Source organism: Genypterus blacodes, unplaced genomic scaffold (genome assembly GCF_046128005.1).
Source record: "Genypterus blacodes isolate CSIRO-AG114 ecotype Tasmania unplaced genomic scaffold, CSIRO-AGI_Gbla_v1 ptg000099l_1, whole genome shotgun sequence".
NCBI lineage: Eukaryota > Metazoa > Chordata > Actinopteri > Ophidiiformes > Ophidiidae > Genypterus > Genypterus blacodes.
Window position 1 is genome coordinate 2230001 of NW_027466903.1, and position 15954 is coordinate 2245954.

The 15954-nt window shown below is 48.1% G+C and overlaps 2 protein-coding genes across 7 annotated transcripts in view; one reads left to right on the forward strand and one right to left on the reverse strand.

Annotated features, from left to right (window-relative positions):
• Positions 1–5154, forward strand: part of nrip2 (nuclear receptor interacting protein 2) — a 12894-nt gene extending 7740 nt beyond the window's left edge. The window contains exons 2-6 of the mRNA XM_076159855.1: positions 1–270; positions 2250–2332; positions 2716–2813; positions 3476–3528; positions 3622–5154. The exon at positions 1–270 is cut by the window's left edge and continues 36 nt beyond it. Coding sequence (XP_076015970.1) covers positions 1–270; positions 2250–2332; positions 2716–2813; positions 3476–3528; positions 3622–3741 — 624 coding nt within the window. The 3' untranslated portion in view covers positions 3742–5154. The remainder of the gene's footprint in view (positions 271–2249; positions 2333–2715; positions 2814–3475; positions 3529–3621) is intronic.
• A 5240-nt stretch (positions 5155–10394) lies between these two features.
• On the reverse strand, positions 10395–15634 carry itfg2 (integrin alpha FG-GAP repeat containing 2). Of its 6 annotated transcripts, none has more exons than XM_076159890.1 (12): positions 15349–15634; positions 15027–15122; positions 14901–14942; positions 14634–14805; positions 14411–14550; positions 14098–14237; positions 13917–14011; positions 13541–13594; positions 12805–12896; positions 12592–12709; positions 12135–12225; positions 10395–10768 (listed from the first exon to the last, which is right to left on the reverse strand). In XM_076159890.1, exons 1-12 carry the CDS (start codon positions 15442–15444, stop codon positions 10681–10683), a joined length of 1224 nt encoding a protein of 407 aa, XP_076016005.1. In that variant the 5' UTR covers positions 15445–15634; the 3' UTR covers positions 10395–10680. The 6 variants fall into 6 exon arrangements, with proteins under 6 accessions (XP_076016005.1, XP_076016006.1, XP_076016004.1 ...); XM_076159891.1 differs by having other exon boundaries at positions 10395–10772; XM_076159889.1 differs by having other exon boundaries at positions 12135–12308.
• Positions 15635–15954: the final 320 nt, after the last annotated feature.

Sequence of the window (15954 nt, forward strand, 5' to 3'; positions counted from 1 at the left end):
GGGAACATCACGCGGCTGCGAGGGGAGGCCAAGGACGCCAGCGGCCAAATTCGATCCCCGCTCGCCGACAGTAAGGACGGCGGCGGTGGTGACGCAGAGGAGAGGAGCGAGAGCACGGCGGACGACTCCACGGAGGAGAGGGAGTCCCTGGAGGAGAGCGAGAGGAGCCTGCGGTCGGACGAGGAGGAAGACGACAGCAGCGAGGCCGGAGCCAGACAGACGGGCACGGAGAGGTCAGTCGCCCTGATGACCCTGATCGTCCAATGCAAGGTAACCGAGGAGAGCCGAGACGATGAAACTCAACTGCTGAATTAGAGTCCATTTATGTGCAACTTTCACAGTCAAATAACGCTTTAACACACACACACACACACACACACACACACACACACACACTCAGGTCACAGCCTGGTACATACACTTTGCATGCAGTGACTCATCACTTCTGCTTCTTCGCTTCTTCCTTTCCACACCGCACCTCTGAAACGGCTCATGAAGCTCATAATGGCTCTGTGCTCTCACTCTGAAGATGCTCCTCTCCCTCTCTCTCTCTCTCTCTCTCTCTCTCTCTCTCTCTCTCTCTCTCTCTCTCTCTCTCTCTCTCTCTCTCACACATACACATACACACACACACACACTCATTCCCTGGTCCTGATGCATCCAGGGAATAAGGAGCATACAATGTGGCTGTTTGGTCTCTGATGCATGACAGCAAGAAAGAGATCAATACTGCAATCAGACAACTCCTATTCCCTGATGTGTGCATCCTGTGTGTGTGTGTGTGTGTGTGTGTGTGTGTGTGTGTGTGTGTGTAAATTAAAAATAAGAAATCCGTTCCACTGAAGTTTTTCACTGAATTCAGCATGTTTTTAACCCTGTGATTACTCATTGTGCTTTGCTTGGTTTTTATCATCAACTCATTAAATGCAAAGTTGTTCCCCAGGTTACCCATTCAGGAGCTATTTATATACTGGAGGGGGTGGTGTGTGTGTGTGTGTGTATGGGGGGGTGTTGGGGGGGGGGGGGGGGGATTTTTCGCACCGCTGAGACTGAGACAAAGAAAACAGGTTTGTGGGCCTGCTGATAAGCCCGCGTGCCTTTGAGCACAAAGACTCAGCTCAGCCTGTGTGTGCAGTTTGAAAGTGATAATCACAAAGTGCCTGAGGCGAGTGTTTGTGAGGTGTATAGATTCTATAGATAGGAGAGGTGCTGCGGCGTGGCTGAGCCTGATTTTCTTCCCCCTAACTCCTCAGCTGCTGAGTTTGGGCTCCGTTTGCTCACAGAGCCAGAGGACAAGACGTCTGAGCCGGAGGAATGAAAACAGGGCAGAACCACACACATTGAAATGCACTTGGGGCAACTTTGTGTAACATCTGGCCGTCTGGGGCATCTTCATCTTCCTCAGGAACCTTCTCTGCACAGGAAGCCTTTGAATGTGCGCTGTAATGTTTTATCATTCCCAGTCAGACCAGTTAACAGTGAGGAGGAGGAGGTGCAGCTCCTTCACATCCATGCCCCTCCAGCTTGAGGACAGAGGCTTTCACAGACCACAGCTCCCACCAGCATCACCATCTACAGCAGAGGCAGAAGAAGAAGGAGAACAGGGAGAGATGATGTGGAGCTGCTGTAGATCATCACACTGGGCCCACTTCACCATTCACACATGAATAAGTGTGTTAATCATTCCTGCTGCAGTGACCCATCTGAGCTGACAGAGCACCACAGAGCACCACAGAGCGTCGCCACAGAGGACAGAATCAGCACTTTGTTGGACAGCAATCAGCAATACAAACTTAATAAATCAGCCATTGATCAAAAACAAGGACATTTCTGCCAGAGTGATCGCAGATGTTGGTTGATTTTTAACTTCAGACTCATGATCGCACCTGAGAGCTGCAGAAACATCTCAGCCTCTAAAGCCTCCTCCTGCAGCAGGGGAACATCTGTCTGCTGGTGCACCTTCACACATCACAACGGGTTAAATGTGTGGAAAGATGTGCAGAAACACACACAAAGTGTCACACGTCCCTGTAAACATGTTACAATATCTCAGCACACAGCTAGAGAGAGAGCAGCTGTGTGAGATTACTGAGGATTCATCAAAAGCAAAGCCTGCTGGGAAATATGTCCTGATGGTCATGTCACTTTGGTGGTTTCTCAGGCTGCTTGTTTCTGCTCTTACGTGGAAAAAGAGTGTGTGTGTGTGTGTGTGTGACTGTGACACTAAAGTCTCGCCCTCGTCCCCACAGTGCTGTGAGAACGAAGTCAAGGCCGCCATCAACACGGGCTGCCAACACAACCACATCTCCTCCTCCTGCTGCCAGAGGCTGGGGTAAGAGAGCACACACACACACACACACACACACACACACACACACACACACACACACACACACACACACACACACACACACACACACACACACACGCCTCACACCTCACACACACATCTCTCCAGCCCAGTAAGCAGCTTCATATGTGCAAAGGCTGCAAGTCTCACATCAACACGGGTTGAAAGGTTTGACACACAACATTCTCAGCTCTGCCTCGAACGGGGTCTCAAGGTGAAGCGGTGTCTAGGCTATGAGCTCGGATGTGAGAGGAATGTTTGATTGACATTTTGAGAAAGATGAACATACTCACAGAAGAGGATCCGTATTCCCTCCAGGAAGTCTTATGGGGTAAATGTGTGTGTGTGTGTGTGTGTTGTTCCAGGCTGGTGGCTGGTCAGGACAGCTCCCCCTGTGGCTCTGTGACTGAGCTGCAGCTCCAGCTGGGCAGACAGACGCTCCAGTGTTCAGCCTATGTCACAGGTAAGAGCAACAACAACAACAACAACTCACACACACACTGAGTCACAATCACAACAGGGCCGACTGTGAAGCCACGTTGTGTCGTCTCAGCTCTGTTAGAGTCTCAGTTATTCACAGTTTGGCAATAAAAGCGCAGAGTTTTGTTGCTCTGTTCTTCTGCTGCTCTGCTGCTCTGCTGCTCTATTCAATCATCCAGAGTGAAGTTATTATTAAATAAACAGACAACAACATAACACTTTTCTTCACATGGTTTCTGCTCTACTGTCATTTTGTTTCACAAAGAGAAACGAGAAAGGGAGAAACATTCGCTCTGTTTTTAGCTTCTTCTGCATTTTATCCTTGTTAATGTGAACCACAGTCCTCCACACATTATCACTTCCTGCAGAGCTCTCACTTCCACGCCGCAGAGCTAACAGACACACACACACACACACACGCCCACGCTTAGCAGCTCTCATTAAGATTTCCACTGTGTGTTAATGTGTGAATGTACATTTGCAGTTTTTCTCTTCTTATCTTACAAAGTCATTGTGTTGAAGTGCTAAGTTATTCACTAAGATGGAGCCAAGCTCCTCCACTTTCACTCCAATAAAATGGCTGATGTCGCTCTGGCTGGAGACATTTATCCACAAATGAAGTGTGCTGGTTTCTTTTTCTTCCAGATGATGAAGCATTTGACGTCTGTCTGGGTCTTCAGACTCTGTTGGAGCTCAAAGTAAGTGTCCCTGTAGCCTCTGTGTCCAGCAGCCATGAGCTTCTCCAGCCGGGGGACACTAACAGGTCCATGTCTCCTTGTGTCCCCTCACAGTGCTGCCTGGATCTGAGCAGACGGGTCCTGAAGCTGCAGGACTCAGGAGAGGAGCTTCCCTTCCTCAAGGCCCCGACGTCTGACAGCTCGTGCCACCTCGACACCAACGAGAACCTGTGAGCGCCGCCCGCTCGCTCGCTCGCTGGAGTCGCGCTTCTCCAACGGCCGTGTAGCGGTTTCGGTTTTGATTGCAGTCGCCTGGCAGCGCGTCAGAGCAGAACCGTACGAGCATCCGCCAACGCCGCCGTTGAGTTTACATCATCGTGTTTGTGTTCAGACATTAGATATGATTATCTCTCATATTACATTAGCCTAGTTTAGTGAGCGGATGGAAGCCAATTACAGGATCTGACCTTTGAGTCTCCATCACTCCTCATGATCAGAGCCCACAATCAAACCAACACATCTACACACAAAACACACTCACTATCAAAACACAACATTGTCATTTGAAATTGATTTAGTTTGTGATTTGCTGACACAGAATTCTTTCGTTTGATGACGTGTTAATATCTTCATCATTTCCCTGGTATGTTTAAGCGCTAACCTGGTCTGGTGTGATTTGGTACTCAGGACGCCCTCCCGCCTGTTCATATGTGTCTTACTGGATGATTTAGCAGCAGACAGTGGATCATCTTAGTTTTGTAAAGTCTGCTTCTCTTGTTTCCACCCATCTAAAGATCAAAGTGGCCAGACTGTTACCATGGCCCCAGACTGAGATCACTTAAAATAGACTTAGGCCCAGCAAACATGGAATCCTGGAGAGAGAGAGAGAGAGAGAGAGAGAGAGAGAGAGAGAGAGAGAGAGAGAGAGAGAGAGAGAGAGAGAGAGAGAGAGAGAGAGAGAGAGAGAGAGAGAGAGAGAGAGAGAGAGAGAGAGAGAGAGAAATATCAAAACATTCCATCTGCATGACTTTGTAGGTCTGCATGTTGGTGTCACTGTCACATTGACTTTGTAGGAGCCTGTGTGTGTGTGTGTGTGTGTGTGTGTGTGTATAGGGATGGGTTCTGCTTGGTTATGGCTCTTGGGAAAAACAGGAACAGGTCCCGTATCTCCCCCTGAACCCGGTCCACTAAGATCTAAACGCTGCCAAAAGCCAACCCCAGCTGCCTTGACTCCACTCTGTCAGGAGGTTTAGATGCTCTGTGCCAAGGCTCCTCTACATCTACACACCTCTACATCTACGCACCTCTACATCTACGCACCTCTACACCTCTACATCCTTCTAGCTTGTTCATAAACAGAGGGCCTGGTCATCGTTGTGTATTTCCCTCCTTCCCTGGTGTAATCACTTCAACACTCCCGGCTCTTTCCTGGAGTGTGACGCCACTGCAGCGCCACCTGCCTGAGGCCTGTGCGAGCGTGTGTGTGTGTGTCACAGCCACACACACTGTATATCAGCTGTGTCTTCTCTTTGATGTAACGGTGAAGTGCAGCGTGAGAGGAATCAACGTGTGACAGAAGTTTATTTTTGGTGTTTTTCTTCTTCTGAACAGTATTTTCTCTGCCTATTAAAATCTGTATTCTGGCTACAGCCCGACTGGTGTCATTTTATTATTCAATCATCCACTGATATATGGTGGAGGAGCGATGGTCCTGCAGGGACGCTGGAATGAAATTACAGCAAAGGTCACATGTTTAATCTCTGTGTGAAGAATGCTGCACCATGAAACTGCTGCTTTTATTGGAACACTTGCTGCCTTCAATTGATTCCCATGGTCAGTTACTGTGTGTGTGTGTGTGTGTGTGTGTTTGTGTGTGTGTGTGTGTGTGTGTGTGTGTGTGCCCTTCCCTGGTATCCATACTGCTATATAAAGACTCCGGTCATGTCGGCGCAGAGAGAGCAGATGTTCCCACAGCACCAGGGGCCGTGAGCAATTCACCCGCTGACCATCTACGGCTCCCATCCTGGTCTGCTCAGGCACACGCGCACACACACACACACGCGCGCGCGCACACACGCACGCGCGCACGCGCACGCGCACGCGCACGCGCACACGCACACGCACACGCACACGCACACGCACACGCACACGCACACACACACACACACACACACACACACACACACACACACACACACACACAGATAGGGACATCAAAATACACAGGAGAACGATACTAATTGTTGAAAATGTGATGGTTGATGATGCTGGCAGGACTCATCAATACATCTCACACTAGAATGTGATGGAGGTTCTGTGTCCCCTGCTGTGAACTGAGGGATTGTGCCTCTGTGCTTCACTGTGGCTTCTGTCCGACGTCTTCCTTCCTTCCTCTTTCATGTGACAGCCTGTTCAGTGATGCTCTGTGTGAGACGCTCTGTGCCACCCTGAGCCAGAGGAACACAGGAAGAACATGACAGGAACACACAATGAACGACTCTGCTCTCTGCTGCTCACATCTCCCCTTGCCACATCCTGCCTGCAATACAAGCTGCAGCGTGTCACACGGGAACCTTCCGTTCGGCAGGTGCTCAAACAGGAAAGACACACACACACACACACACACACACACACACACACACTCTCCTCTGTGGCTGCTCGTGCTTACTGTACACTTCCTGTGTGCTCGGCTGTCCGTGTAATTGTTGACTGGAGGGATAATTATTGATAAGTCAGGTCAGATGTTGGACCACAGGATCGTTCTCAAAGGACAAAATAAACCAAATCTATAGAGTGGAAGGTTTATTGGATCTTATTTGTTATTATATCCTGATTGATTCATGACTTTTGTGTGGAGTCAAACATCTTTCACACATTAATCTGCCTCTTTCAGATTTGGTCTGAACAGCCTGTAAATGAAACCCGTGGACTTTCAGAGGACACTGTGGACTCAGTGGAGTAGAGCTTTAATTCATAAAAACAGCCCATTCCCCTGCCCTCCACACTGCCCCTTCACTCCCACACCAGCAGCCAGTCTGTCCTGCCAAAGCACAAATGATTTACTCGGCTCGGCACCACAAATAACTCAGTCTCTTCCTTTCCTCTCTCTCTCTCTTCACTCCCTCCATCTGGCAAGAGGCACGACTGTCTGTAACACACACACACACACACACACACACACACACACACACACACACACACACACACACACACACACACACACACACACACACACACACACACACACACACATTCCCCCCTGAACCCCGTCAGGTCTGTGCTCACCCTCTGTGCAGTTATGTAACCCGGGGTGCCAGTGAGTGGGAGACCCTCCAAACACACTTTCAAAGGAGGCAGCGAAAATAGAGGATTAAGCTGGAATGAGTCATGTGGCAATTTCCATGCAAACAGAGCGAGTGTATCACCACAGGCAGAGCGCCGGACGCTCTGTATGCTAAATAACAGATTCTCCTCATCGCAGCGGCATCCATCCAGCTCTGCCAATGTCACTGTTAATGGGAAATAGACTGATTTGCATTCTGGTGACATAACCCATTCTGTGTTTGCATGTTATCTCTCATTTCATTTTATTTCATGCCAGCTCTGTTTTTTAAATGGACACAAAAACTCTAAATCCCTTAATACTAATATGATGCAGTGTGTCTGTGACGAGCGTCCTGGCACACTTTGGCTCATTCTGTTCCTCAGCAGCAGAATAAGGAAGGACTGAGCTGTTTAACATGTGACCTGCATCTATCTGCAGCAGAAACCTTCATCATTTAAACACGCTTAGGGTTGTTAATCATGAATGAGTTAGCTGCTGACACTTGAGGGAAAATGTTGAACCTGCATGTCTAATCTGTTTGTTTCTGAATATTACGTAGTAACGAAGTAGAAAAATAACTCCCCTCTGTGGATAAAAGAGGAGGGATTTTACAGAACACACCTCAGCTCTGACTGAAGCTCTGCTTAAGCTGCCGCATTGCTCTGCTTTGATAAACACACACACACACACACACACACACACACACACACACACACAGGAGAAGGCAGCAGGTGTGTGTGCATGTGTGTGTGAAATCCACCTCTGCCTATGCACTGATAAGGCTGGAGTCCATTAAAGCGCCTGGACTGGTGGCTCCTCCCCCTGCTGTGAGAGCTGAGCAGGAGAGATGAAAGGGCCTGATGGAGGAAGTGGGCGGAGTTACTGTGTGTTGCTGGGGGTGTCAGACGCCCGTTGATGGAGAGTGATGAGGCTTCATGTCAGGAAGACACAGCAGGGGGTCAAAGTGCAGCTCCCTGGATCACTGAGGTCGCTCTGCAGCCCAGCTGAATACGTGTTCAACACAAATCTGACTTCATGCAGGAAATAGACCTGAAGTGAAGAAGATCCAAAATGAAACACAACAGCTGGAACACAAACGTTTACTGCTACCTGCTGCCATTCATCAGCACCGTGTTCAAGCCAGCTCATGCCACGGAACGTGGTGGAAGGTCTTTTGTAGGAACTGTGCAGCAATGAGCAGATAAGCATAATTGAGGAGGATCTGCACTTTGAGTGTTTATATCGTCTTTTTTCACTTCACTCTGCCACATTTCTGAGCTAACTATGTACTTTTCAAAGTTGATCTGATATCCTGCGTCTCAGTTCTTTCACTGTTGCATCCTTTCTGCTTAAAAGACCAAAAACAGGTCCAGCATCCTTGTGTACTTACAGTCTGTGCAGTTAACACAGTATGGTGGCACTGATTTATAGCTGCTCCTGGTTTCTCACACAAACAGACACAGTTGTATATATTTCCAGAGCTGGAGGCCCTGTGACCTGCTCCTGGAGGAGGGGTGTGTGTGTGTGTGTGTGATGTATGCTGTGTGGGAGGGGGAGGAGGGGCTGTCACTTCACGTTAGGCTCAGCCAGGGAGACTTTCCTCCTCCCAGCGTAGCTACATTTACATCAGAAGATTAAGACGTGGAGGCTTCGCAGCAGAGTCTAATCAAAACCAGCTTTCTGCACAAAACCTCCACGTGCATTCTTTATAAACCGCAACAAATGAAGCGTCATACGTATTATACTGTATATGGTGCAGACAGGAAGCTGAGCGAGGCAGCAGCAGCCTAAAGGAGGCGCAGCTGTCAGTCTCTATAGGTCCCTGTCATGGTTTATCACTCAGAATCATACTTACAGTGCTGTGAAAATAAGTGTGTGAATTTGCCCCCTTACAGATGCTTTGGGCTCCAGCAAACCACAGTCAGGGTCAGGTTGGTTTGCATCGCTTTATCTTTATCTGATATTAAAACTGTGTAACATTTAAGTGTAACAAATGTGCGAAAACTGAAGAAACCTGTAAGGGGGCACCTCCTTTTTCACAGCACTGTACCCATGAATGTACATCTATACTGTGAGTATATGAGACGCTACACTGTGCTACTGAGTCCATAAATGCCTAACTACTGGCACGCACACACACACACACGGTGCAGCTGGACTGTGCCATGGCTATGTCCCCTGTGTGTTGGCGTCCCGGGGGTCAGACATCTGAGACATATTTCATGTCCAGCAGCATTCCTGTGTGTAGGGACAGTCACACAGGATTCATCACTGGCAGAGTTTACAAACGGAAAGACGGACATGTTCTCTGGGAAAGCAGAGGAGGATGGAACAGAGGGTAAAACAAGACATCAGCCATAAGAAGGACAACACATCAGCTAGGCCCATTCATGGTCATGGACGCAGGCGGATGTGAGTGTGAATACAGGAACGCTGAATCAGCTCTTTACGTACTGTTGATTTGTCTTCAATCAAACCTTTCTGCACTTTAAGTGGCGTTTATGAACTCATTCTAGGAGCTGCGTTTCCTTCTGGTTGCCCGTTGGTGCATTAAGTGGCTTCCCTGTCTCGTATGGGAGGGTTTCTATGGAAGCACGGAGGAAATACAATATAAGACATATGATAGATAACAGGGTAAAGCCCTTTTGTTCCTTGACAGAAGCATGACATAGAAACGTGACACGCTGCCAAAGCTTCAGGGTGAGAATTCCTGCAATGAGGCTGTGAGATGAGGAGGAAACCATCTTATCTCAGACAGATGAGAACAATAAAGCAGGACTCGTCGCTCTATTATACTATACTATTACACAAAGTGGAATTTCCCATCACGAAAGGTGTTTGGCTGTGACTCAACAGGCTGCACTGGAAGAGAGAAGAAGCAAATATTTCTGTTTACCTTCAGCAGAAGTGAAGGTAAACAAAGCGGCTCATCTGTCAGAGGCTCCAGACTGTAAACACAGGAGAGATAAAGAGGCCGCGGCCCAACAAGACACCTAAGCCTGCGTTTACCCTCTGGCACACACACACACACACACACACACACACAGGTCATCTATACTGCATGATGAACAGCGGCGCTCTTCTAGGCGATGGGAGCTGTGGGTGATTCCCCCAGTAGCAGCGAGTCTCACCCATCAGGTTCTTTACTTCAGTGCCACCTTTTGCTGCCGCCGGCGTCTCATTATGTAACCACCGCTGAATTACGCAACGTCCCTGCTGCTGCTTTGCCTGTCTGGGAGCACAAAGTGACAAAATAGAAGGACTGCACGCCATGAAAAGAAAGAGGCGGCCGATGGAGGAGCTCCTGATGACTGACTGACTGACTGGCAGCCATATGCCAGATTCCTCCCCCGCTGAGCTCTCTCTCTCTCTCACACACACGCGGTGGGAGCAGCAGGTTCAGTGCCATCACGTTCCCTCATGATTGCCTCCCAGCCATGATAACAGTAGACTGAGCGTAAAGAATCCCAATGACGGTGCCGTCTGAGATTACAGCGCATCAGAAACCTGATCCCCACTCGTCTCTCTGCTGCTTATACAAATAACACGACTGACAGAAGAGCAGACAGCAATCAGTGTTTATTGGCAGAGTATTTACAGTCCCAGCAGGCAGGGGGAGAGAAACCTCCCCCTGTTGTCCCAACGCAGGAATTGTCTTACTCAGGCGCTGGTGGAGTCTGTGTGGGAATGTTACCATCGCCTGAGTAGGACGCTGATTATACTTCTTCTAACACAACCTGCTTTGTTCTTCTTCTACTCTGTTATTTACATCCATTCACCAGCACCTGATAGGCCGCGGGTGAGGCTGATCGTTCCCACTCCAGGTGGCCTGGCGGCACTCTGGCGTGTTAATGTGCGTCACTGTGCATCTTGTCCCCTCGTGCGTCTCTGTAGAGGACGTCTGCCACCAGCTCCCTCACTGCTGTTGTGTCCTCGCTGTCTGCAGGGGAGACGAAGACAACAAACATGACAACGACGCTCGACAAGCTTCCTCTCATGTCTCACCATCGCCATTTAGTAATCCTCTGCTGTGAATCTTTGAACGCGACTTCACTTGAACGCGTCTGCCAGATGGGAGTTGTGTGTGGACATGTGTGTTTTCAAACAGTGTGCACAAAGGGGTCAGAGGGGAAACTGATTCAGCGTGACGCTCCGGATTAGTTTATATAAATATGTTCTCTGCCCAGCAACTGGGCTGAAAAGGAGAGACACACAGTTGCAGTGTGTGTGTGTGTGTGTGTGCATCCAGCCGGTGTGTGTGTGTGTGTGTGTGTGTGTGTGTGTGTGTGTGTTTCTAAATATTGTACGATGGGTCTCCAATATAAACGCTGGCTATGACTCAAACTGTATCCTTGTATCATAGGCAGTACTGATGAAGTGTTAAGCAGTTACAGTGCCCAGCGAGGAAGAATCTGATCAGGTCACACGTGCAGCCAATCAGCCACAGGGAGCACAGCCACGCGCCAAAGCTCCGGCTGCAGACGGGCGACACGCCCAGGACGGGCGACACGCGCAGGACGGGCAACACGCGCAGGATGGGCGACGCGCGCAGGACGGGCGACACGCGCAGGATACCAGCTGAGTCTGTTTTCCTTCACCTGGTCGGTTTAGTTTCCTGCTGACGTCGTCAATAATTCAACCTTCTGCTCCCTGTTGCGTTTCTTGTGTCGGTGACCTCACAGCCGCGTTACCTAAGAGACACCGTGGAGAGCGTCTGATGTGGAAGCCCGGTGGCAGGAGGAGGAAGAATGTGTGTGTGATCTGTAGGAGGTGTGTGTTCACAGATACAGAAACACACACACACACACACACACACACACACACACACACACACACACACACACACACACACTGGTTCCTTCCTTGCTGCTCTGCTCCCTTAATCTCCTCCCTGTTGTTTCTTTAACTGAACCACTTAAACCCGATTGGACCCGGCGCCATGTTATTGATCACATTATTTAAGGCAAATGAGCAACAAAGCTGAAGAACAAGATGATTAATGGGACTTCCAGGTTCTATGAAATGTGACATTTTGATAGAAATACATGTTTTCAGTCTAGTTGTCAGTCTTACGTAAATCAAGACGTTCTGAACAATCTTCATTGTCAATTTCTCTGATTTATCACTAAAAGATGTATTGTACGTGATGCTGCCTGCCATAATGAAGTCAGAGGGACAATAATTAATTAGATAGTTAGTAGATTACATGAAGGATCAACTGGTAATGAAACTAAAGGGCAAACCTCCATCAACACCAAGCAAATGAATGACTTTGTGTTATCAGATTGTGAACATTGCTCACCCACTCCCAGCAGCCTGAGGTGACCTCTGAACTCGGGTCTCTGGTCCAGGACCCGCAGCAGGTTTGTGGACTCCATGCGCTCCAGCTGCACCTTAAAGTAGATGTAGATCTTGTGGCTGAAGCTGACGTACACCAGGCAGGGGCTGTTCTTACCGTCCTTACATGTGTACTGACCTGGACCAGACAAACAAGTCACACCCAAACATGTCAGGCACTCAAAGCACATTAAAGGTCTGGCTGTGTTACTTCACTCATCATTTCATCCCTCAGAGAAAATGGGGATGGAGTAATGGATGGATTCACCTGTAAGCTCAATGTTGCCCCCTAGTGGCTCAAACAGTGTCTACATGTCTGGAGGTAATACTTCTATAACCTCTGAAACGTCGCTGCAATTATGCAAAGTGGGGTTAATAAGTGGGGTTTCTATAATTGGGACTTGGGGTCAGAGGTTCCTCACCCGCACAGAAGGCGTTGACATTCTCATCAAACTGGAAGCGCACCACCGTCCGGTTGTGATCGATGATGTAGGTTTGACCGTCCCAGGCGCACGCTACCACCTCCTCTCTGCCATCACCCTGCACACACACACACACACACACACAAATACACACTCGCTACAAGCCTCACACCAAAGCTGAAGGTTCCTCTTTCGACGGAGGCCCAAACTTACAGTGACGTCCAGTTTCTGCAGGGCGAAGAGCTGATGGTCTACCTGCACCGACCACAGCAGCTGCTCTGAGCTGTCCATCAGCTTCAAGGTGCCTTCAACCAGCCGAGGCAGAAGCACAAAGAGTCTCGTCAGTGTAAACAGGCGTGACTCCTTTCACGGTAAAAAACATAATAAGCAAGGTTTCAAAAATCGATTAAAAGGACCAATATGATGTTTACAGATAAGATTAAATCACAAAGCAACAACGTAGACGCATTGTAGTTTTCCAGATAAATGATCCACAGTTTTGTGATTGAAAATGTTTCAAATCCAAAAATACAACAAAGAAAGTGATTATTTTTGTTATTTCAATTCTCTGCAGTGTAATAAAGAAGAGGCCAGATCAGTTTGCAACCTGAAGCGTGACAATACAGGATCATCGATTATTTTGGATACAAAGTGAATCCTCCTTGTGACATATAAATGAGATTCTTTATATTCTGATACACTGAGCTGGCCCTTAAATAATCATAATGGCATCAAAGCAGCCCAGGGCCACAGATTGACACTCTTATATTATAGTCATTTGTCCTCAGTGGTATTTGAGACGAGAGTCAGGCTGGTTGTCAGCAGTAATCTCTCTTCTTCTCCTCTTTTTAAATATTAACGATACCCCCCAGCAATGGACACACACAGACACACACAGACACACACACACACACACACACACACACACAGGACAACGCATCTCACTCACCATCTAGAGTACAGAGAGCAAACAGTCCACATGTGGAGGATTCCTCCTTTGAGCCTGAAGAAAAAGGAAACAACACATAAGGGGAGGAATACACCTTTGAGTTAGACGGGGTTTCACTTTGTCACTCATTTAAAGAGGAGAATACGATTTCAGGTAAACAGCGAACTCTAGTGGTGAAGTCAGAGCAGAACATTAACAGGAAAATCCTGCATTTGTAGTATATTTAAATCAACACAAAAAATTTAAAACATTAAAATAAGATAAAATAAAATAAAATAAAATAAAATAAAATAAAATAAAATAAAATAAAATAAACCAATACAATTCAACAGCCTTATCGGTCTATTTGGAAGCATTGTTCTACATTGTTTGGTACCTTTGCTGATGCTGCCAATGAGATGAGTGGAAACGTTCTTGTTGTGTATCCGCCCAGTGGTCAGGTGAAGAATTACATCTGTGGAGGGCCCTTCACTGTGCACACCAATCACAGTCATCAATCTGTGCTTGTTTGTTGTGTCTCCATGTGTGTGTGTGTGTGTGTCTAGCAGGGCATGTACCTCCCTGGCGTGGCGGGGGCCTCGTCCCCCGAGTCCTGCTGCGTCCAGGAGCACAGCAGGATTGCGTAGCCGCAACCTGGCTGCGACACCATCAGCTCCGGTAAACCTTCGGGTCCTGGATTCACCGACAGACTGTCCACCTGCAGCACACACACCATTGATTACTTGAATACTTATACTCATTTTATAACTAATCAAGTGATCAATCATCTCCAAAGTGTAGAGATATATGAAGTGTCAGAACAGCAGCAGATAATGGAGCTCCAGTGGAGTCGAATGTATTCCCCCTGGTGTTAACAGGAAGTGTTGGTACCTGCCCCTCCAGCAGCCATTTCTTCAGCAGCACAAGCTGACCAGAGCCCAGATCAGAGGCATCGGAGGGCTCCTCCCAACGAAAAGCTCGCACCACGCGGTCCGTGTAGCCCACCACCAGCTCACAGCGCCCGTCTCCATCTGCACAGACGCACACCCTCCAGTCAGACTCAGCAGCACTACACACCAGTGTCAACACAGAGATGAGTAGATGTAGGAGTTACCAATATCACTGATGAGGATGACTTTGGTGTTGGCAGGGATGTGCTGGGTGAAGCAGGGCCTCTGATCCTCAAAGCTCAGCCCTTCGTGCTGACTGGATGAATCTGCTTTGCTGGCACCCGTCAGGTCAAAGAGGTGGAACCAACCCTCAGCTCCCATAGCCACCACAAAGTTCTGACAAACAGGAGGACAAACCCGTCACACAACCGCGAGCTACGTCACAAACATCTCCCCGTCACGACCTCTCTTCCAGCCTTCTGTCAGCTCACCTTTCCTTTGTTGCAAACGTCTCCAACGGCGACACAGGTGAGCTGGAATGACAGAAAGAATGAATTACAGATGAGTGAGGAAGAGCCTGTGAGTGAACCTGTGTGAGTGGCAGCTCCTGAACTCACCATCCCCGCGCAGCTTCTGGTGGTCCACGGTTTGGGGTCATCATTCTTATAAATGAGCAGCTTTCCACTGGTGTCTCCTACAACCAGCTCGTTCAGCTACAGTCAAACACAACGCGAAGATAAATTATGTTGTTTACTACTATGAGACGTTCAAGGTCCTCAACCAGCTCGTTCAGCCACAGTCAAACAAAACAAGAATGTATTAGATGTTATTTACTACTATGAGGCGTTCAAGGACCTCCCTACCGAGTCATTGCTGTGCGTAGGATATGTGATGATCGATGAAGACTAGTTGTGGATGAGTTCGTGAACGTTACATTACCGAGTCGTTGTCTGCATCTCCGAGGCAGATCGCGTGTGGGAACAACGTCCCTGTGAAGTCCAAGCTGACGCGCTGCACGTAGTTTAAGGACCTCATGGCCTCACGGTGCTGCTAGTTAAGGTAGCATTAGCTCCCCTGAGAAGCTTCTTCTTCTTCTTCCTCTTCCTCTCGCAGCGTTTCAAATGTCTCCAGGGTGAAATAAAAGAAGGATATGTTCTTTATTGTGTTTACATGAAAGCGGGGCGCAGGTGGAGTCGACGTGAAAACTCAACTTCCTGGTAAATAAAACCACGTGACCCAAAAAATACGGAAGCCCACGGGAGATAATGTCATATCGTCCAATATCGTTATCATTCATTATATTTTTGACAAATACTGTACAAACAATTTTTATAGATTCAATTCAGAAACGATCCCCTACCATGTTTTGACTAGGAACGTTTAGCAAACATAAACTTTGCGGTACTGTACTAAAGAAAGATCTGATAATCATGCAATAAGTGATTTGATTTGAACGTTTGCTGTTGGTATAAATGGTTCGGGTTCTTTTTCCGTTGACAGTAGTAAATGGTAGCAAATTCTTCATTATTACATTATAAAATTACC